The sequence below is a fragment of the Microcebus murinus genome, chromosome 6 (assembly GCF_040939455.1).
Source record: "Microcebus murinus isolate Inina chromosome 6, M.murinus_Inina_mat1.0, whole genome shotgun sequence".
Taxonomy (NCBI): Eukaryota; Metazoa; Chordata; class Mammalia; order Primates; family Cheirogaleidae; genus Microcebus; species Microcebus murinus.
In genome coordinates, this window is record NC_134109.1 from 26,123,930 (window position 1) to 26,146,707 (window position 22,778).

Consider the following 22,778-nt stretch of genomic DNA (forward strand, 5'->3'; position numbering starts at 1 on the left):
CATAGAAGATCTCTGGTGTTCCAAGGAAATGAACACCAAAAGCATCCCAGAGAGCCAGGGGCTGGGTCACTTGAGGTATCTCCAAGAATCACCTTTCAAAGTCCAAGCCACTTGTTCAATCACATCACAAGTGGGCAACAGGATGGTGTCAAGAGAGGGGTGCCTAGGAATGGCAGAATTAAAGGGATTAACAATGGGAGAGAAGCAATTGGTGGCACAGTTAGCCCCATTCTCAGCTGCTCTTTCATGGATTTGGAGCACGAAGTGAAGCTTAAGGCTCTGAAACTATAGTCAAGATCCTCCTAGCTCTGTGCTGACTAAAGCAACAGAAATACCCAGGAGCCTGACACCTTTCCAAACACGGAAAAAGCAAGTGAGGCCAGCCCAGGGACAGCTGCTGTCTCCCAGGCGCACCACCTTCCTTGGGAGGGTAAAACCCTAGGGGCAAAGCTGGGCCCCCCTTTGCCAATGGTTTATGCATCTTTTTGTCTAAGACCCTACAGCATACCTCATACAAAGAAAGCAGCCAAATATTGGATTAATGAACAGGACACATTAAATAAGTATTTCTTAAGGAATTTGGCTAAGATGTAAATATAATTTGACTGCTTACATTGAAGGCTTTTTTTTGTTTGTTTTTTATTTTTGCTTTTAAAATATTAACTATTCACTCTCTAAGGTTTTTTGAGATATATTTCATATACAAATAAAATTCACACACTTAAAATCTATAGTTTAGTGGTTTTTATTGTATTCACAGAGTTGTGTAACCATTACCATAATCTAACTATAGAACATTTCATTACTCCAAAAGAAACCCCATGCCCATTATATTTACCTATCCTAGATACCTCACATAAATAGAATCATAGAGTATGTGGCCCCTTGTGACTGGCTTTACTCAGCATACTGTTTTCCGGGTTCATCCATGCTGTAGCATGTATCAGTACTTCATTCTTTTCTGTGGCTTATTAATTTTCCATTGTATAGGTACACTGCATTTAGTTTATCACTTCATCATCCGATAGACACTGAGGTGGTTGTCACATTTTGGCTATTATGAGGAATACTGCTGTGAACACTCATACACAAACATTTATGTGGACATGTTTTCATTTCTCCTGAATACATACTTAGGAGTAGAATTGCTGGGTCATATGGTAACTCTGTGTGATATATGTAACTGTTTGAAGATCTTCCAAACTGTTTCCAAAGAAGCTGCACTTCACATTTCCACTGGCAGTGTAGGAGGATTTCAATTTCTCCATATCTTTGCCAACACTTATTATTACCTGTCTTTTTTTTTTTTTTTTTTGAGACAGAGTCTCACTTTGTTGCCCAGGCTAGAGTGAGTGCCATGGCGTCAGCCTAGCTCACAGCAACCTCAAACTCCTGGGCTCAAGTGATCCTCCTGCCTCTGCCTCCCGAGTAGCTGGGACTACAGCCATGCGCCACCACGCCCGGCTAATTTTTTTTTTGTATATATATTTTTAGTTGGTCAATTAATTTCTATTTTTTAGTAGAGACGGGGTCTCGCTCAGGATGGTTTCGAACTCCTGACCTCGAGCAATGCGCCCGCCTCAGCCTCCCAGAGTGCTAGGATTACAGGCGTGAGCCACCACGCCCGGCTCCTGTCTTTTAATTATAGCCATCCTAGTGGGTGTGAGGTGGCACCTCACTGTGGTTTTGATTTGCATTTCCTTAGTGACTGATGATGCATCTTTTCATGTGTTTATTGGGCATCTGTGTATCTTCTTTGAAGAAATATCTGTTAAAATCCTTTGCCCATTTTTAAAAATAGAGTTTTCTGTCTTTTTTTTGTTATGCTGTAAGAATTCTGCATATTGATATATTCTGGATACAAATCCTTTCTCATACATATGACTTGCAAATATTTTTTCCCATTCTATGGGTTCTTACCTTTCTTGGCAGTATTCTTTAAACCGTGGTCCCCAAACCTCAGGCTGTGACCAGTACCAGTCCATGGCCTGTTGGGAACCAGGCCACACAACAGGGAGTGAGTGGTTGGCCAGCAAGCGAAGCTTCATCAATGTTTACAGCTGTTCCCTATCACTGGCATCACCGCCTAAGCTCTGCCTCCTGGCAGATCAGCAGCAGCACTGGATTCTCATAGGAGCATGAACCCTACTGTGAATTGCGCATGTGAGGGATCTAGGTTGCGCACTCCTCATGAGAATCTAATGCCTGATGATCTGAGGTGGAGCTGAGGCGGTGATGCTAGTGCTGGGGAGCGGCTGCAAATACGGATTATCATTAGTAGAGAGGCTAGACTGTACAATAAATGCAATGTGCTTGAATCATCCTGAAAACCATCCCCACACCTGGTCTGTGGAAAAACTGTCTTCCATGAAACTGGTCCCTGGTGCCAAAAAGGTCAGGGACTGCTGCTTTAAAGCACACAATTTTGTAATTTTGATGAAGTCTAACCTGTCTAATTTTTTGGTTGCTTGTGTTTTTTGGTGTCATATCTAAGAAACTGTGGCCTAATTTGAGTATATGAAGATTTACTCTTATGCTTTCTTTTAGGAATTTTATAGTTTATGCCCTTCCATTTATCTTTTATCAATTTTGGGTTGTGTAGAGCATGAAATAGGGGTCCAGTTTCATGCCTTTTTCTATTTGAGACAGGGTCTCGGTCTGTTGCCCCAGGTAGTGTGCAGTGGCATAATTATAGCTCACAGCAACCTCAAACTCCTGGGCTCAAGTGATCCTCCTGCTCCAGCCTCCTGAGTAGCTGGGACTACAGGCACACATCACAACGCCTGGCTAACTTTTTAATTTTTATTAGAGACAGGGTCTTGCTCTTGTTCAGGCTGGTCTCAAACACCTTGGCCTCCCAGAGTGCTAGGATTACAGGCATGAGCCAATTTCATTCTTTCACATGTGGATAACCAACTTTCCAAGAGACTGTTCTCTACTGAATAGTCTTGGTACCCTTGTTGAAAATCAATTGGCCATAGATGTATGGATTTATTTCTGGATGCTTAATTCTATTCCACGATCTATTCCATGCCACAATGTCTTGACTACTGTAACTTGTTATTCACTATTAGCTTTAAATCCTTTTTAAAACTCTCTGACTCAATATTGCTGTGTGAACTTCTGTTTTGGATTTTCCATGCTACCAGGCCCCAGTCCCGTTCTTTTCAGAGAACAGAGAATCTCAGCAAAGACCTGAGCACAAGGAATTTTTTCTCTAAATGAAACAGGGATCGTTAATAACTTCTCTCAGTGTTTTGCTTTTTTTTAAATTCTGTTTTGTTTTAGAGACAGTGTCTTGCTCTGTCACCCTGGCTAGATGCAGTGGCATCATCATGGCTCACTGTAGCCTCAAACTCCTGGGCTCAGCATCCTATGTAGCTGGGATTACAGGTATGCACCACCACTCCTTATTAATTTTTTAATATTTTTTGTAGAGATGGGGGGGTGGTTCTCTTTATGTTGCCTAGGCTGGTCTCTAACTCCTGGCCTCAAGAGATCCTCTCACCATGGCCTTCCAAAGTACTTAGATTACAGTCATGAGCCACCATGCCCAGGCTCTCTCTCAGTTTTTAAAGTAGCTGTACTGTGAACAAAATCTGAAGAAGACATCATTCGTGAACAGAATTTAATATTATAGTAAAATTAAACTTATAACAATGTTAATTGGAGGCCGGGCGTGGTGGCTCACGCCTGTAATCCTAGCTCTCTGGGAGGCCGAGGCGGGCGGATTGCTCGAGGTCAGGAGTTCAAAACCAGCCTGAGCAAGAGCGAGACCCCGTCTCTACTATAAATAGAAAGAAATTAATTGGCCAACTGATATGTATATAAAAAATTAGCCAGGCATGGTGGCGCATGCCTGTAGTCCCAGCTACTCGGGAGGCTGAGGCAGAAGGATCACTCAAGCCCAGGAGTTTGAGGTTGCTGTGAGCTAGCCTGACGCCACGGCACTCACTCTAGCCTGGACAACAAAGCGAGACTCTGTCTCAAAAAAAAAAAAAAAAAAGGTGTAAAAAACAATGTTAATTGGCATAACTTAAGAGTATACATAATCATTACTCTACTAAAGTATATCAAGTAGTGAATAATTTATGTGAATGGATGTGGCATATCATAATTTTGAATTGTAATTAGAATAAGTATATCATTTTAATTAATAAACACATTTATAGGGTTCTTTTTTCTCTATAGGCTTTTTTTTTTAAACAGCTTTTTTTCCATTCCTCACTTAAATGGACCTTTTGAACTCTTCCAGGAAGATGGGGGCTCTCATGTGTTCCTACAACCTCCAGGTAATAGGGACCCTCAACTCCATGTAGCAGGAACCAGGACTGTGGCAAACTGAGGTCAGGGAACAGCTTTTTAATTTGTGGCAGCCAAGAAGCTGGTGGCAGAGGGGCTGCAGAAAGGTAATGAACTCCCTGCAATAGGCACTGAGCATCCAGAGAGAAACCATGCTGTGACAAAAACTGGTAGATGTTTATGAACAGCCATTCCCCTTTCTCCCTCAATAGGAGAGGCTGGATCTGCCCTGGGAGGCAATGTGCCGGCGGAAAGACCACCTCTCCAGACTCCTCTGTTGCTAGGGAGAGGCAGCCAAGGCAGCCAGTGCTGGCCAATGATATATTAGTTAGAACTGCTAGGGTTCCAAGAAAGGTTTTTTGGAAGGGGGACAGATTGAGCTGGCATCTGTCTTCTGCCCTTCCCCCTCTTCTTGCTTGGAACATAGACACAATGCCAGTAGGAACAGGAACCATCTTACGACCAAAAAAATGAAAGCCAGTGCTTTACAGTTAGTACAGCAGAAAGAAAGAAGCCTGGTTTCCTCAGTTATGTCTCTGAGGAGCAGCACTGGACTGGACTTCCTGTCTCCAGACTTCTTGACATGTGAGAAGAATAAATTCCTTACTTTTGCTGCCACTGATTCTCTAAGTTTCTGTTACTTTCAGGGAATGCTCTCTTAACTAATCCAAGGGTGATTCCCAGACCCTCCTTTTTGTCCCCTCCCCTCCCACCTTCAGCTCCACCATCTGCTGCAGGGCCTCATCTGCATCCAAGTTCCCTCTGTCAATCAGAACTGCTGCCCCTTCCAAGGTGGCGTGTGAGAAAGATTACCACTAGCATCTCCTCCATGCGGGGGAGTGGAGGCAGAAGGCCCACCTAGGTCTGGCTCCATCCAAATGAGGGAAAGTTAAATGGCTGGATTAAAAAAGAAAGCCAGACTAGACTACACACAACCCTACTCTGCCAGGAATCCCCAGGAGCAATTTGAGATAACAACCAGACAGACACTGCAGGAGGCTGAGGCTGTAACAGGAAAGGGCACTGATAAGATTAAATCACCTTGAGGGGCCTAGAGTTTTGAGATGAGGAGGCAGTTAAGCAGGGTCTGGAATAAAGCTGCCTAGGTTTGAATTTCAGCTCCACCATTGACTGTGTGGCTTGGACAAGCTACTCAGCTTCTTTCAGCCTGTTTTGCAAAATCAAGATAACAAAAACACCTTCTTTTGTAGGGTTGGGTGCATTACATACACAATCTATAATTTTTTTAATTGTGACAAAATACACATAAAATTTAACATAACATAAAATTTACCATCTTGACCATTTTTTTTAAAAGAGACAGGGACTCACTATGTTGCCCACGCTGTATTCAAACTCTTAGGCTCAAGCAATCCTCCTGCCTTAATCTCCCAAGCAGCCAAGACTCTAGGCATGTGCCAGGGTGCCTGGCTTACCCATTTTTAAGTAAACAGTTCAGTGGCATTAAGTACATTCACAGTATTGTGCAACCATCCCACCATCCATCTCCAGAATTCTTCATCTCACAAAATTGTAACGTTTTATTTGTTAAGCAATAACTCGCCATTCCCCTGTAACCCTGCCCCTGGTAATAACCATCCTATTTTCTATCTCTATGATTTTAACTATTCTAGATATCTTCTATTAGTAGAATCATTCAGTATTTGTCTTTTTGTGATTGGCTTATTTCACTTAGAATAATGCCCTGAAGGTTCATTCACACTGTACCCTACTGCAGAATTTTCTTCCTTGTTAAAGCTGAATAACATTCTATTGGATGTATATATCACATTTTGTTTATTCATTTATCAGCTGGTGGACACTTGGGATGCTTCCACTCTTTGGCTATTACGAATAATGCTGCTGTGTCCATGGGTGTATAAATATCTGTTCAAATCCCTGCTTTAAACTCCTTTGGATATATACATAGAAGCAAAATTGCTGGATCATAATGGCAATTCAATTATTTTTAATTTTTTGAGGAACCACCATATTCTTTTCCATAGAGGTCGCACCATTTTAAATTCCCACCAACAGTGCACAAGGGTTCTAATACCTCCACATCCTCCCTAACATTTATTTTTTTTCTTTTTGAATAGTAGCTATCCTAATGGGTATGAAGTGGTATCTCACTGTGGATTTTGATTTGCATTCCCCTTATGATGAGTGATATTGAGCATCTTTTCATGGGCTTATTAGCCATGTGTATATCTTCTTTTAAGAAATGTCTGTTCAAGAACATTTTTACATAGGGATTTTTGGTTACTGTTGAGGTAATCTATAATCTTTACATCCCAGTCCTGCAAGATTGATATTTTTATGCTAACTGTATATATGAGGAAACTGATGCTCAAAGAGGCTAACTGATTAGCTCAAAGTTGCCAAATGGGAAATGACAGAGCCCACACAACTCAGTCTAACTTCGGAGTTATGCACTTTCCTTCCTGCATTCTGGAATTCTTACAAAATTTAGGTATTGCTACTGACGACAATAGTCATGATGTTTCTGAGAATACTGTATACATATAAAGTAGAACATATGACTCCAGAACCATGATGATAGATTTTTACACAATACTCAACACTAGTCATAACTCTAGTATGAGAGGGTGGTGTCTAGTTTCAGGTATTGTATACTTTAAGAGGAGTCTAAAGAATGCATGGGGAGTTCAGAAGAGAATACAAAAGACAATTCAGTGTTCAAAAGCAAAATCTGATCTGTGTGATAAAGTGGAAGAACTCTAATTAATTAGGGGGTGTAAAGGCTGAAGGATAATATTTTCCAAATAAGCCTCATTTACCTTTGTTCCCTTCTAATGAGATCCTTGAATATGGTCTAAAGTGGAACATATTCATACTTAAATCTGCACTGTAACAAACATGTTTATAGTAAGACTATGAATGTATATCATAGGTTTTCTGAAGAGTAGTGATCAGTCGTTCACTATTTTATAGGAAGTAGTTTTATAATATTGCAAGAAATAGGATAGAAACACTAGGCAATTTATAAGGAAGGTTATTCTGATTTTGAAGATTGTTTAATAATAAAATATATTATTTGTGAAATCTTCATTAGAAGATTTTATCTTTTGAGGTTAGGCATTTTACTTGAAGCCAGGTAAATAGAGGGCATAGATTATTTTTTGACAAATTTTATGTATATATGTGTTCTTTTCTTTAAGGTCTATATTACAAGGTAATGAAGCACTATGGGTGTGGTTAGGGATTCAATTCTGACCTCGAGGGGTTTATGGTCTTATTGAAGAGACAATTTATCCAAGAAGTAAATAGTGATAAAAGATGACAAAATATATGAAGTGTTAAACTTTGTGATATAAACTGTAAGTCTCTAAGAAATTAATTAATTAATTAATTAAATTTAAAAATTTTTAGGGTCAGACGCGCTACCGTTGTGCCAAGAGGTCCTAAATTTTAAAATTTTTGTAGAGACAGGTTCTTGTAATATTGCCCAGGCTGGGTCTAAGAACTAAAAAAATGGCAAGATAAATGTAATTATGTATATGAGCAAGGATTATAAAACGAGATAAAACTTAACTGGACCCTTAGGGGATAGGAAGAATTTGTATATGTAGACAGATTTCTAAATGTCAGTAAACGAATAAGCAAAGGCAAAATTACGAAAATTTACATATTCAACTATTCAATCAGAATTTCTTTTTTTTGTTGTTGTTATTTCTTTTGTCACTTTATTTTTTCTTTTTATTTACTTATTTTTTTGCCTTTATTAATCAACCAGAATTTCTTGAACCTTTACTATGAGCTACTGTGCTAGGGCCTGGGGTTTCAGAGTCAAATTGGACCTGATCCTTGGCTTCTTGGAAATTACAGCCTAGTGGAGGGAACAGTCAAGTAATCCATAAAGACAGCAGAATGTTGCTGTGAGCTAGGCTGACGCCACGGCACTCACTCTAGCCTGGGCAACAAAGCGAGACTCTGTCTCAAAAAAAAAAAAAAAAAAAAAAAAAAAAAAGACAGCAGAATGTTGTAAAAGCCATGACAGAGGTAATCAGAGTTCTGTTGGCACTGAGTCAAAAGCAAGTAAATCAGATTGGAGGTGGAAATAGGGTAGGGCTGGACAGGAGGAAAGGAGTTGAAGACCAATAGGAATTAAGCATATTGGTGAGGGAGGAGGCAAAAGTGAGGGGATGGTGTCCAGGCAGAAGAAACTGTGTATGTAAATAAAGGAGCAGAGAACAAACATGCCATGAGAGGTGAGAATACAGCTTAGCTTCCACAGTTTTCAGGAGGTATTGCCTCTGCCTCCTGCTTTCCAAAGCATATAGATTCATCTTCAAATGGCAAGATAAAAGACCAGGTATATGGGCCCTTGCCTAAGAGCACAATTAATTCTTATCAAACAGTCGATTGAGAGAAGTTATATTTAGGATTATTCAAGACACAGCAATTCATCCAGTCCTATAAGTAACCATTAAATTGCCCTTCGATTATATGGACACAGAGACCTAGATTATGTTAGTTTTGACCCCTTACAAAACTGTCTTCATTGATGTGTACTATAACGCTTTACCTTTGTGTATGTAGTTCATGCCAAGAAGTAGCCATATGAAACACATCACTACGTTGGCTTGTTGACTAACAAGCTACTACTGACTACTTTAATAGTTGGTTAGCTGTTGGCTGACTACTAATTCATCTGGTGTCCTCTCTATAAAGTATGTAAAACACTTCCTTTAGAATGAAAACTAGGAAAAAGCTTGATTTCCCCCCAGAGTATTCTTTTTTTAAATAATAAGAACTACATACTCTAATTTATCATGTTTCCCTGTTTGTCCTGGATGTCAGGAGACTCAAAACCAAATTTCACCTCAATTATAGTAAATTTATTTCACCATATAGTTAAAAAATTTGAATTATCTTGGTTTTGGCCCTGATTTACCCTTCATATTTTATTATTTTATTTTACTGCATGCGGTTTTATATTTTAAGACCCTTATACTAGAGGTTAAAAGTCTATGTTGTATCTGTCTAGCTATAATCCTATCTGAAGAAAATTTCCAGAAATGCATAGATTGGCAGCTTTGTATCACATAATCATGCTACCCTAGTACCAGGCCAGCATATGTCTGGAAGGCATCTGCCGCCTACTTTAGGCCAGCTATGCAGGCCTGGGAGAGGGAGTTCTGCCCACCAGTGGCACTTTGTTGGATCAATGAATGGCAAGGATTCTGATTGTGTTTTCTGAAAACTGCATGCAAAAAAAAAAAAAAAAAAGAAAGAAAAAGAAAAAGAATCCCACAGAGAGGTTGAGTCACTAGCAGAGCACAGCTTTTAACCTGGGTAACAGCAGAAGATACCTGCTGAGGAGACAACAAACAACCTGGTCACAGGGATGGACTAACAGAATTACTGCTTAGCCAGTAGAGCTGCTAATTACCCCAAATCAGGCTGCAGGTTTTCATGAGGTCTCGCTCTTGAGACTGTTTCTTCCTTGTGTTTATATGCAATAACTTCCCTTAACAAAGGTAAATCGAGGTTATCTCTCTTCTTGATAATCAAAAGGCTGTTGTGGATAACTCAAATCCTCTGCATAAAGAGGAGAGTAAGTATATATACACATGCACAGTGGTGATTTATTTTGGAGAATAGTAAAAAGGATGAATAAATATAAGACAAAGGCCTGAAAAAAGTCATATTTCTAAGAAAAAGTCATGGTTTTGAAAATTCCATAATCCAATATCTGATTAAAAACTATGAACAATCCATTACTTAATAAAATTTGAAGCTCAGTCATAGTAAGTTAAAAAACTCTGTCAAATTCCAAAATATCTTCATTTGGGCTTGGCAGAGGCCTTAATTTCCTGTGACAAATTACAAAAGAAGAGAAGAGGTGGAAAACCCTCAAAGTCACTTTTCAGTTAAATATATATATAAAAGAATGGTTCTTCTAGCTAATAACAAACAAACAAATACTGCTACTGTAGCAACTTCTAACTAGCTGACTTTTCTTCACTCCATCATCCTAAAACCAGGCTTGTTTTTCAACTTCTATCCCCATTTTATACTGGGGGTGCTATGTTTATTGTAGTTACAGGGATAGTCCACACATCCAAGCCCTTCCTTCTCTGGCATCAGATAACTGGATAGCCAGGATTTTAGGTTTCAAGAGAAGAGAGCGCCTTGACACCTATGGTGCTAACTGAAACCTGCATGTTTGAAAGATGAGAACTAAGAAGTGTAAGAGACTATTGTTTTAGTTTTACTAGTGATGGTCTTCATTTTGAGGACTTAAGAGAATTTGAGTCTTTTTCTTTATAATCATAATTTGAAAGAATAAAGGATAAATATCAGTGCCAATCATGCCAACAGGATAATATACTTCAAGTCAAGTCATCATTCTCCAAACCCTGCAGTTATACACCTACACTCTTTGGGGCCTAGTTCAAACTCTGTAGATCAGGTAAGCAAAGTTGTAAATATTTCCATGTGGAAAGCTTGCTCTTTTCCAAAGACAGGCATGGCTTAGCATGCCATTTTCTTTCTTTAGAACTTTCAGGAGCAATTATGTCCTGAGGATATAAGGATAGTAAAGCAAAGGTATGTGGCTACAACAAGCATCCCATTGACGCTAGTAGCAAGGTGTGTGGGTTCACAGGCTGGATAACCACAGAGAATAGATTGATAACCTGGAGTGATATGTATAAAGACTCACAGAGTGAGGCAACCTTACGTGGTTACTTGCCCAGTTCAGGGCTACAAGAAAAGACTGGATCTTCTTCCACCCAAAGTGAATGGGTATTATTACATAGACCACACAGTTTTGCTACAAGATGCAGTGGTAGGTGCAACTCTAACAATCCAAGGTGCCAGGCATTTTTTCCAGGAGGTGGGTATGCTTCTATAATATAAGTGTAATTTGAGAAAGGGGCCACTGCACTTCCCTTGTCTCTTTATAACAAAGTAGTAATTGTTAGCAATTGAAGAATCATCACTCTTCTCTTGGGATTTTGCCAGTTTAGCAAGAGAAAATATCAATTTGCAGATGTTATCTTTCTCAGTAGCCTATTTCTTCATCTGTGTCAGAAATACAGTTCTCTGGTTTTCTTTGAGGCAAATGAATTCCCTTTGGGTAGGTTCTTAGAACTACCCCCACTTTTTCCCCCAAACCAAAAGCCAGGTTATCTTCTCCCAACTTCTAACCAGGTTGTTGAGTTATATTTGAGTTTTGTTTCTGAAGGTATTAATAGAAACAGTTACTAAATGAAATGAGGCCGGGTGCTGTGGCTCACGCCTGTAATCCTAGCACTCTGGGAGGCTGAGACGGGTGGATTGCTTGAGGTCAGGAGTTCAAAACCAGCTCTGAGCAAGAGTGAAACCCCGTCTCTACTATAAATAGAAAGAAATTAATTGGCCAACTAATATATATAGAGAAACTTAGCCGGGCATGGTGGCACATGCCTGTAGTCCCAGCTACTTGGGAGGCTGAGGCAGGAGGATTGCTTGAGCCCAGGAGTTTGAGGTTGCTATGAGCTAGGCTGATGCCACGGCACTCACTCTAGCTTGGGCAACAAAGCGAGACTCTGTCTCAAAAAAAAAAAAAATAAAAAAATGAAATGAAAGAGGCTTCAGGACAGGAAAGCACGAAATTTCAATGGCTGACAGCCAAGTGATTTTGTTTCGTAGAGCGATCCGCATCTTTGTGTGACTGCAGCCTGATCTACACTAGCAAAACACATACTGTTAAAATATCACTGTGTAATACCAGCCTATAATGAAGTGCTACGACCAATTCCTTAGAACTGGGTGATATAAATCTAATTCATATTTTCCCCGGTTCCTTGTACCACAAATTAAAGATATTTTTCTTCTTGATGTCTGTTTTAAGAATGTACATGTTGAATATGGTATGGTAAAGTTGATGTGGCCACTGGAGGAAATGAAAACAAGGTTTGGAAGATGTTGATTATTCTCATGGGTTCCAGAAAAGGGGGTCACTGCATACCACACAGGGTCACAGGAAAGGACCAGTGTTGGTCAGGAGGCAGAAGAGAGGAGTGTGTGTGTAGGAAAGTCTAGGCCAGAGCCCTTATTGGGGTTTATGTGGGAAAGGCAAGGCAGGGCAAGTAAGCAGCTTTGGATTAGTTAGTCTGAATAATTCTGGCAGACTCTGAGATATAGGGATGGTATCTAGTTACCTGGTACCTGGCCCTGAGATGATTTAGGGCAGGGAAATTTTGGCTTGGTATAGGAAAGTAGATAAGGAAGTAGTTAGGGGCAGAAATTTGGGATTGGTTGGTTTGCATATAAAAGGTGTACTCATGGACAAGTTGTTATTATCTTTAAGAATTAGCTAGTCATGGAAGAAGCAATCTTTCCCTGGGTCTGTAAGGCCCCCAAAATGCCAGAGCATCAAGAATACAGAAAATGTAGTTAATATAATTGGTATTGTGACGTCCAGATGCCAAATAGACAATACAGAATCTAAGAAAACAAAGAACAATATCTGTATTTAAATACAACACTTGCTGAGGGTGGCATATAGGGGTCTTAGATAGGCTTTGGTTCTTAATACTCTTCTACTAGCATAGCTAGCGTAGCTCCCTCCACCCTTTGATAAGGACAATTGATATTTTCTCAGTATTATAAAACATGTTATACAAACACAACTCAAATTCTCTAATCTAACCTGATTGCCTCTCTAAACACAGATGTAAAGAAGTTCTAGGACCGTCACAGCTGGTCATGACATTTGTGTGTGTGATTGTGCCTGAAGGAGCTCTGCCGTCTACAGTGCATTCACAACAAAAAGAAAGCAGGCTTTGGGTGATGAGCTGCAGCTTCTGGGGTTCTGCCTTCTCATTCTGCAAACTACCTAATTCCCTGCTCAAGGAGAGGCAACTCACTGCCCTCTGCCACATGCCAGGCTGACAGGCCTGCTTCTGCAGCTTCCTAGCAATTACACTGCATCATGGGAGGCTGGACTTCTGAGACCTTCTGAGCTGTTCTGTCTTATTCATCCATACACACACACCTGGCATGTTGTCTTACCACCTGAGCACAGCATCACAAAGCACCTTATCTCACTTGAGCACCTTACTACACAGCATAGCATCAGCCATCCCTAGCTTATGTATGGCTTGGGCTCAGCAGGGCTGTGTTTGCAACAAAGATCTAAATGTTGAGAGATGGGCTCTTTCCCAAGGCTTCTTTGCTGATGATCCTATTTTGCCATGTAATGTTCAGGGTAGACTATAAGGGATATTGATGAAAGAGGTTCAAGGAAAGAGATATAACAACTGTGGCAGGTCCAAGGCTCACAATACTGGAAATGGATGGACGTGATTACTTCTTGGCAGACCATCAGTTTGGTTTGGAGCCTGATGTCACATTCATTCTTCTGGCTGACAGTCTCCTGAAGGAAATATTGACCTTCTCACTTTAGTTTTCTATATTTTAGTAGTTGTTCATCATTGTACAGGCTGCTTAGCATCAGAATTAAAGGCCCATTGGCTAAGTATCACCAACAGAACTCTGGTTGTTTTCACTTTCTCTGGTACATTTTGGTAGATGACCAAGCCATGGATTTGGTGTTCCCTTCTCTTTCCTCATTCCTTTCTGGAAAGAGTTTATATGGGCTGGGGAAAGATATTTGAAGCTTGCTGATCCAATGTAAATGAATCCTGTGGTGGGTAAATAATTTCCCTCTCTCCTTTGCTCTCCTGGGGTATTCTGATGAATAATGCTTTTCAAACAAGTTTTTAAATATTCCCCTAGAGGTAAAAAGAGTATTAAACTTATAGCAGGTGTGCCATTACTGCTTTAGAGTATAGGGCAGAGCAACGAGGAAAAGAATCATCAAAGCCTTGAAGTTTCATAGAATTTTCTGGAAAGTTTTGAAGGCCATAGCTGGGAACAAAACACTGAGGGCAGCACTGGGGAAGTGTAGATACAGCTTCATAAGATCAAGCTAGATCATTCCTCAATGTATGAGCTTTTTTTGGATAGGTGTAGGCTGGGGTATATAGTTTGTTTTGCTGCCAATTATAGCATATGCTTATTTTAAATAACTCAGTAAAAATCATAATTAATTCATCAACCTCACTAAAATTTAAGACAAAAATTTATTTCCTCCTTGCCTCCCATTATCTGAAAGTCCAGTTTCACAAACTACCTAATTCTAGTCTAAAAGCCTTCTTTGATAATATCCATTCCTTCTTGAGATTATTCAACCTGACCTTCAAATATGTTTTCCCATGTATTCTGTTACACTTTACCTGTGATAATTCAATTATGGCTTTAGTTTCTTTCTTTGTATTGTCTCAAAGTCCCCATATTTTTAAATAAATGGCTCTAGGAACAGTGGAGAAATTTCTTACTGCCACAGCACCACCTACTGGTAGACCATTATAGACACAAGCTATTTGTAGCTCAACTTTGACCCACAGTTTTGGAGATTCCTTCTGAGCTTTAGTTTTATAAAGCCCAGCTTCACTGTTATTTTGAAAAGCTATCACTTCTCTTGATAGTTACCAAGTCTCTTGCTCTGGCATAAAGTCAGCAAGTGAAAAATGATAAAAATATGCTTTTATTCTTACTGTTACCTTAAATTGGCCCTGACTTCACCGACTTTGATTTTCTCTGTCCTATAACTGTAGCAAGGGCTCCAGACTGTGTGGGCAAGGGTTTGGATCTGGCGAAAATAACTTGGGGAGCTTCCAAAGATCCTGAAAAATGGAAAAAAAATCCCTACTTAACACTATATTTGATCTTGGCCCAAAGGACAAGAGGTCAAATCTAAATCTAGGTAAGGGGATCATTGTCCTCCCAGATGCTGCCACCCCACTTCCTGCCAAACACCAAATCCATAGTCTCTCTTTTGCTTTTGAACAGAATAAAAGTGGGTAATCAACCCAAATTCTGACCCCTCTGTTCCTGGAGAGAGAAGAATGTTTTGGGAGCAATAAAGGGTATTGAACACAGGGCAAACATCTCAAAAGCTTTATTTATTTTTATTTTTATAAAATACTCCTGATCCACCCAGGAGCTCCAACAACTATATAATGTGTGGTGAAGAGAATAAGAATTTGATAATGAAAATAGGTCATTCCATGGAGAGCTTCCAGGCAAATAATTTCACTTGAAAGTTAAAGTGACTTCCAAATCCTTAGTGTTTAAGCTCCACTGGGTTTACTTTATATATATATATATTAAAATAAGTTCCTTTCTCCTGTTGTCTCAGGGACACAATGAAGTGGGCAGGCAGAGTCACACTGACATGTTGTTGACCCATCCCCACGCAAAGAGCACAAAGCTATAGCAAATTTTAACAAGGGCCCAAACAATAAACATTTAACAAGGACATCACTTCTTACTTCTTGTAAATGAAATCCATCACTGATTTTCAAAAGGTGGTAAGGTCTCTTCCACCAACTACAGACCAATAAGAGCTTAAAAATAGAAGAGGGTGGGGAAAAGTTGGACTCCAGGATAGGAAAGGCTTAGGCAGAAGCCAAGGGCCAGGGACGAGGGCAGCTGGTGTGGCTTCAGACTCCTATAATAATGGTAGTTTACATTATCAAATCAGCACGAGAGTAATGTCAGTTATCTAATCTGTTGCTCTCTGCTATTTTAGTTCACCATCACCACTTCAGAACTCAAGAAGAACGTCGTGGTTATAAAGAAGGAAGGCCAAGATGTTGGCTTTGGGCCAATGGCCCTCACTGGAGCTTCCTTCTCAAATTTCCCAATTTGCTGACTCTACACCTTCCTTTCCATAGCAAACTTTGAATACATAGCCTGAGGTTAGGAAAGTCAAAGAAAAGTAACATTCTTGGAGCATTCCAGGCACTCTGCTAGGAGCTTTCAAACAGTGCCCTAGGACAAATCACTATCTTATCCAGATTGCCTGAGAAACAAAGTCACACAGCTCAAAGCCTGAGAGTCCAGACTTAGGGAATGGGTTAAGGGGCCAGAAACAGATACTTGCTATATTCATGAACTCATTAATACAAAATTTAACCATCTGAGTTAACGGGGACCAGACAGGCACCAAACACCTTTCATAGAAAGTTCAGGGATTCCAGTATAGGCACAAACTTCTCAACCAGTATAGGAGTGTAAATTTTTTGACTCATTATGGTGATTGTTATCCTTTCTTGTGAGTTTAAAGAAAAATGCTACCACTAGCAACCTAACTTCCTTTTCTTAGGACACCCTTCTGAACCCCTAAAATAACTGCTTTAAATCTTCTTGCAATATAGAAAACACACGCTTTGTAGTTGAAACACAGATTTCCAGGCAGTTATGAAACTAGCTGTATAAATAACCGGAACAGAATTAGTCACTAAGACTGTGAAGGTAAAAATGTTTATTGGGAAGTATGGAAAATGCCTGAACCTTACTATATCATGTTTCTAAGTGTTTCTTTAACTAAAGATTGGGAACATCAGGAAAATCACATAATAGAAACAAATTCAAGGGAATTTAGAGGCCCAGGGTCATTTGATGACAAAAGCAGTAAATAATAGGCTATCTAAATAAGTCAAGAAGAATAATCTGCTTGTTACCTTAAGGCAGAAGTAGGGGAAATGTCAATATTAGAAGTCAGGAGGAAGCACAACTTCTCCTTGCTCTGTGGTTTCAAGCTGATATCAAATTCAGTATGAGTGTTGCAAAATTTTCTAAATATCTTCACCAAGAGTCAGTAAACATTAATTCATGGTTAAGATGCTGCAAGTATGTCCCACCTGACCCCTCAAATTTCCAACTTGCTAGAGAGCACATATATTTCAAGTTAATACTTAATTTATCAATTAGACATGCAAATCAAGGAGTCTGGGTTTCCTAATCTCCTAGGCTTTGCAGACTTCTAAAGATAAAAATCCTTTAAACTTGGCCATGATTCTCTGAGAACTCACTTCACAGTCCATAACAATTCTAGGTGGACATTTTACTTCCTTAAAAACAACAGCCATGTTCTAGTAATTCTTTTTTGGGGTGGAAGTAGGAGGGAGTGAGTAGATACCCATCAAATATTTTTTTGTTTTTTTTTGTTTTTTTTGAGACAGAGTCTCATTTTGTTGCCCAGGCTAGAGTGAGTGCCCTGGCGTCAGCCTAGCTCACAGCAACCTCAATCTCCTGGGCTCAAGCGATCCGCCCGCCTTGGCCTCCCAGAGGCGGCCCCATCAAATATTTCTTGAATTCAGGTTTTCAAGGGAGAAAAATTTTTATACTCCTATCATAATATTACCTGACCTGGGTGTAGTTAAAGCCCTTCCATACATATTGCTTCGTTTATTCCTCACAATAAGCCAATGAGTGATATGTAGTTATCCCCAACTGCAGCCAAGTATCTGGGCTTCTCAGAGATCTTGTAATCATTTTAAGGTGTATTATGTCAAACCACATCCCCACCCCTCACATCCCTGCTTGAAACTCTTCCCTGGCTCCTTTCTGTTGTCAGGACAAGGACCAAGTTCCCTGCGTGGCTCATAAACCATTGCTGTTGCCTCACCACCTTTCCTCTTGCCACTCTTCGCTCACACCCCAGTCCCCAGCCACACTGACCCGCGGGGGCTTGCAAAACACAGCGCGTTTTTATTGCCTCCAGCCTTTGCACATACCGTTCCATCTTCCTGGAAGCCTTCCCTATCCTGGCTTACTGATCCACCTTCAGTGTTTCTTCCTCTAGGAATGCCTCCTCAGTCCCTAAAGATCTGGGCTCAAATGCTTGGGTTCAAATACTGTCACAGCATTTACTAGCTGTGAGACTTTATATAAGCTTCACAATCTGTCTAAGCCTTTATTTCTTCACCTGTGAAATGGGGACTACAGTTCCTACATTATATGCCTGTATAGTGAATGAGTTATATTACATGTACAATACTCAGAACTGTGTCTGACACTTAGCAAATGCTCAGTCAGTGTTGTCTATTGTTATTCTGTGTGCCCCAGCTACCGGATACTGCCCCACCTTGTGGCACATTCCCTGCTGAGGAAATTTATCAGTGTTTCTATCTCCATGAGTCTGTAAGTTCCCTGAGAGTGGAGTCTGACTCGTTTACCCTATATGTATCTCAGGGCCCAGCGTGCTCCTTCCTCCAGCTGCTTAATGGTACTTATTGAATTGAATCAAAGTGATTTTCTTTCAATTTTCTGATTACTTAGTAGTGCATTTTTATTATCATTATTCACAGAAGACTGTCTCTGGGCCAACATTGCCTAACTTATATGTATGCACCTATGCTGAGAGGCTTCAGGCTCTCAATAACAACCTGTCAATAGACTGCGTGGCATTAGCACGAAAAGACCTGTGTCAACCAGAGCCTCAGCTCTGCGTCCATGTATAACCTGGTACAAGCCCTTCAACTTTCTGAGCCACAGTTTCCTTTTGGGAGGGAGGGAAGAGAAGAAGATCAACCTCACAGGGCTGTTGTGAGGATTAAGTGACAGATACAACACGTGGAAATACAATATAAAGAGTGAAATACTAGTCAATTTTAATAAAAATACACGGCATTTTTACTAAATGTTGCAAATCTGACACCATTCTATCAGATTGGGGAGTTTCAATTACCCTAAACTAGTTCCAGGAAATGCCTATCCTAGGCTTTAAAAAAATTATTTTAAAGAAGAATATAATAAAAACGCCCATTTGTCAATGCTTTAAGAGCCTGGATACTTTGTCCTTTGAACTGGCACTCTCTTTGGAGACAGAAGAGAGGAAGTGCTAAGCCCAGCACCCTCCCTGCTGTCCCACCTGCGGAAGAGCTGCTGCCCACTAACCTGTGGAGCTGGTGATGGGCACAAAGGCTGCAGGGTTAAGGCTGCTCTGGAGTCCATTCAGCTGCCCTTCTACGGAGGACCCTCTGAAACACAAAAGAGCTTGGTCAGACCTGCAGACAGAAAGGCGATGTGAACACAGGCCCTCCAATGGCTTCACCTACTGCTCCCAGCATCTCCTCTCATGTGGCTCATTCCCTTGCTTCTTCCAAGACTTTGTTTAAATGTCATCTTCTCAGAGAGGAGCTTTATGACCAACCTATACCCTTCTTCTGAAATATTACTTATTTAAAAATTTACTGTCCATTTCTCCCCACTGGAATGTAGCACCAAGAAAGCACAGGCTTTGGCTCGGCGCGGTGGCCCATGCCTACAATCCCAGCATTTTGGGACACCAAGGCAGGAGGATCACTTGAGCCCAGTAGTTCGACCAGCCTGAGGAAGAGCAAGACCCATTCCTACAAGATGTAAAACAATTATTCAGCTGTGGTGGTGGGCACCTGTAGTTCCAGCTACTCAGGAGTCTGAGGTGGAAGGATCACTTGAGCCCAGGAGTTGGAGGCTGCAGTGAAATATGATAGTGCCACTGCACTCCAGCCTGCTCAACAGAATGAGACCCTGTCTCAAGAAAGAAAGTACAGGCTTTGATCACTGCTGTGTCTCCAGTGCCTAGAACAGTGCCTGGCAGATAATAAGTACTCAATAAATACTTATTTATTGAATAAATTAAATTCCTGGTATTGACTTAGACAAATTATAGAAAACATATTTAAAAAAAAAACCAAATTTCGGCCAGGCGTGGTAGCTCACGCCTGTAATCCTAGCACTCTGGGAGGCCCAGGCGGGAGGATTGCTCGAGGTCAGGAGTTCAAAACCAGCCTGAGGAAGAGTGAGACCCCTGTCTCTACTAAAAATAGAAAGAAATTAATTGGACAACTAATACATATAGAAAAAATTAGCCAGGCATGGTGGCGCATGCCTGTAGTCCCAGCTACTTGGGAGGCCGAGGCAGCAGGATTGCTTGAGCCTAGGAGTTTGAGGTTGCTGTGAGCTAGGCTGACGCCACGGCACTCACTCTAGCCTGGGCAACAAAGTGAGACTCTGTCTCAAAAAAAAAAAAAAAAATTTCATGTAGAGCAATGGTTCTCAACTGGGGAAGGTAGGAGGGACAGAGTTTTCTGTCCCCCACCCCCACCCCTAGGACATGTGGCAATGTCAAGACATTTATGGTTATTACAACTATGGGGTGCTACTGGCAGTTAGTGGATAGAGGCCAGCGATGCACTAAACATCCTACAGTGCACAGGAAAATGCTCCTGTGCATAGACAGGAGAATTCTTAACAAAGAATTACCTTGTCCGAGATGTCAGTAATGCCGAAGTTGAGAAACTGTTATACAGCACTTCCCCTCATGCCAACTTTGACAAGAGACAGGACAGAATACATATGATTCCCTAAGCAGAGCTTCCCCAGTCACATATCTCAGAAATTCTAGGATTAGTTTGATATCCTACAGACCATGTCAAGTCTTCCTTTTATAGCCTCATATAGCTCTCTGTAACTCTTTCATTAAAATTATCATAATTATAAAATTATATAACGGTTGCTTAATATCTGTCATCCTTGCCAGAATGTAAGCTCCATAAAGACAGTTTGTATCAGTTTTATCCACTGTTGTATCCATAGCTCCTAATATTGCATTTTGCACACATCAAATATTTAATAAATATTTTTTGAAAGAATCTGACCCATCATGCCCATAGAAACACTTACCTGTTGGGCCCATCTGCCTTGATCTTAGTTCACAAGTAAAAATTTTACCTGGGAGAGTAAAGCTTGCATATTGCTCAGTTCTTTGTTGTTGTTGAGCAACATCCAACACAACCTTTAGTAACCCCCTCCCAACACTACTTTTCCATTGATTCATTCATTCCCACAAAAAATATTTACTAGGCATTTCTTGTGTTCAGTACTAGTGGGGAATCCAACATTACAGCAAATATATAAGATACAAACTGTGTGATCAATGCTAAGGAGAAAAAGCACCAGGTGTTACGAGAGAATGAAGCAGGGAAACCTGACTTAGATGGTGAAGAGAGTGGTATAGGATGGTCTTTCTGGGGAAGTGATCATTCAGTTGAATCCTAAAGTTACAAGAAGCAGGTATTAGCCGGGCGCGGTGGCTCACGCCTGTAATCCTAGCACTCTGGGAGGCTGAGGCGGGTGGATTGCTCGAGGTCAGGAGTTCGAAACCAGCCTGAGCAAGAGCAAAACCCCGTCTCTACTATAAATAGAAAGAAATTAATTGGCCAACTAATATATATAGAAAATTAGCCGGGCATGGTGGCACATGCCTGTAGTCCCAGCTACTCGGGAGGCTGAGGCAGGAGGATCGCTTGAGCCCAGGAGTTTGAGGTTGCTGTGATCTAGGCTGACGCCATGGCACTCACTCTAGCCTGGTCAACAAGCGAGACTCTGTCTCAAAAAAAAAAAAAAAAAAAAAAGAAGCAGGTATTAGCTGAGAGTAGGGAGCAGGAAAGAGTTTTTCACAAAGAAATAGCATATATAATGACTCTGAGGCAGAAGTGGGCTTGGAATGTCCTAGGAATCTTTAAAGATCAGCAAAGGGGGTGGGCTGGGGTGGGGCTAGTCAGCAGTGTTTGCCAAACCTCCTTGACAGGAATCACCTGGGGCCTTGTTAATCATAGGGCTTTGCAGGCCCTTCCTTTGGAGATACTGACTCAGTGGGCCTGGGGTAGTGCCCCAGGTGTCCAGGTGATTCATATCCCAGAGGAGGGAGGGAAACATTGGCTAGTAGGTAAACAGGAAGGTGGTCTGAGGTTTGAGTGCTCACATAATCCCACCCCTGAAAGAGACATGTCCCCTGAAAAACATACAGCCCAGCACCTGTGCATGGATCACACTGTCTACAACCTTTCCTTTCTGGCAAGCTATGATCTGGGCCCTACTCTTTCCTTTCCATTTTCATTTTGAGGACAAGGGGGAAAGGAGAGAGGCAGGAGAGAAAGTAACACGGGGCTTGGCATCTCCCTTTTCCCATAAGCCTCAGCCTTGGAGAGCTACATTTGAAATAATTATGCATTTTATTTCAGCCCCTTTGGGGACCCCAAAGCCCACCCAAAGCATCTGTAGACTGATTTTTTTTTTTTTTTTTTTTTTTTGAGACAGAGTCTCACTTTGTTGCCCAGGCTAGAGTGAGTGCCGTGGCCTCAGCCTGGCTCACAGCAACCTCAATCTCCTGGGCTCAGCGATCCTACTGCCTCAGCCTCCCGAGTAGCTGGGACTACAGGCATGCGCCACCATGCCCGGCTAATTTTTTGTATATATATATTTTTAGTTGGTCAATTAATTTCTTTCTGTTTTTGGTAGAGACGGGGTCTCGCTCAGGCTGGTTTCGAACTCCTGACCTTGAGCGATCCGCCCGCCTCGGCCTCCCAAAGTGCTAGGATTACAGGCGTGAGCCACCGCGCCCGGCCAGTAGACTGATATTTACTCTTGTGTGAGCAAGTGAAAAAGGAAAACTTCCAAATGGCTTAGGATGGGCTCTTTCCTTTATATAAGTTAAAAAGGCCTTAGGGCCACTGTGCTTGCTCTTAGTTTCACAGATAGGTCAAAAAGGGAAGCAGGCAGGCAAAATCTTTGCTCAGTAGAAGAAACAGAGGTAGTGCACAGGGAGCTAGCTGCCTCGGAGTGAG

General features: G+C 41.0%; 1 protein-coding gene across 13 annotated transcripts in view; it reads right to left on the reverse strand.

The window, feature by feature from the left end:
* TTLL5 (tubulin tyrosine ligase like 5) overlaps nt 1–22,778 on the reverse strand; it is a 278,632-nt gene that overhangs the window by 24,135 nt on the left and 231,719 nt on the right. For 12 of the 13 annotated variants that reach the window (XM_012742399.2, XM_012742392.2, XM_076003842.1 and 9 more), the window contains 2 exons: nt 19,066–19,148; nt 14,883–15,005 (listed from right to left, as the gene is read on the reverse strand). In XM_012742399.2, the coding sequence (XP_012597853.2) occupies nt 14,884–15,005; nt 19,066–19,148 (205 nt within the window). In that variant the 3' untranslated portion in view covers nt 14,883. The remainder of the gene's footprint in view (nt 1–14,882; nt 15,006–19,065; nt 19,149–22,778) is intronic. The other variant, XM_076003845.1, reaches the window with a different exon arrangement.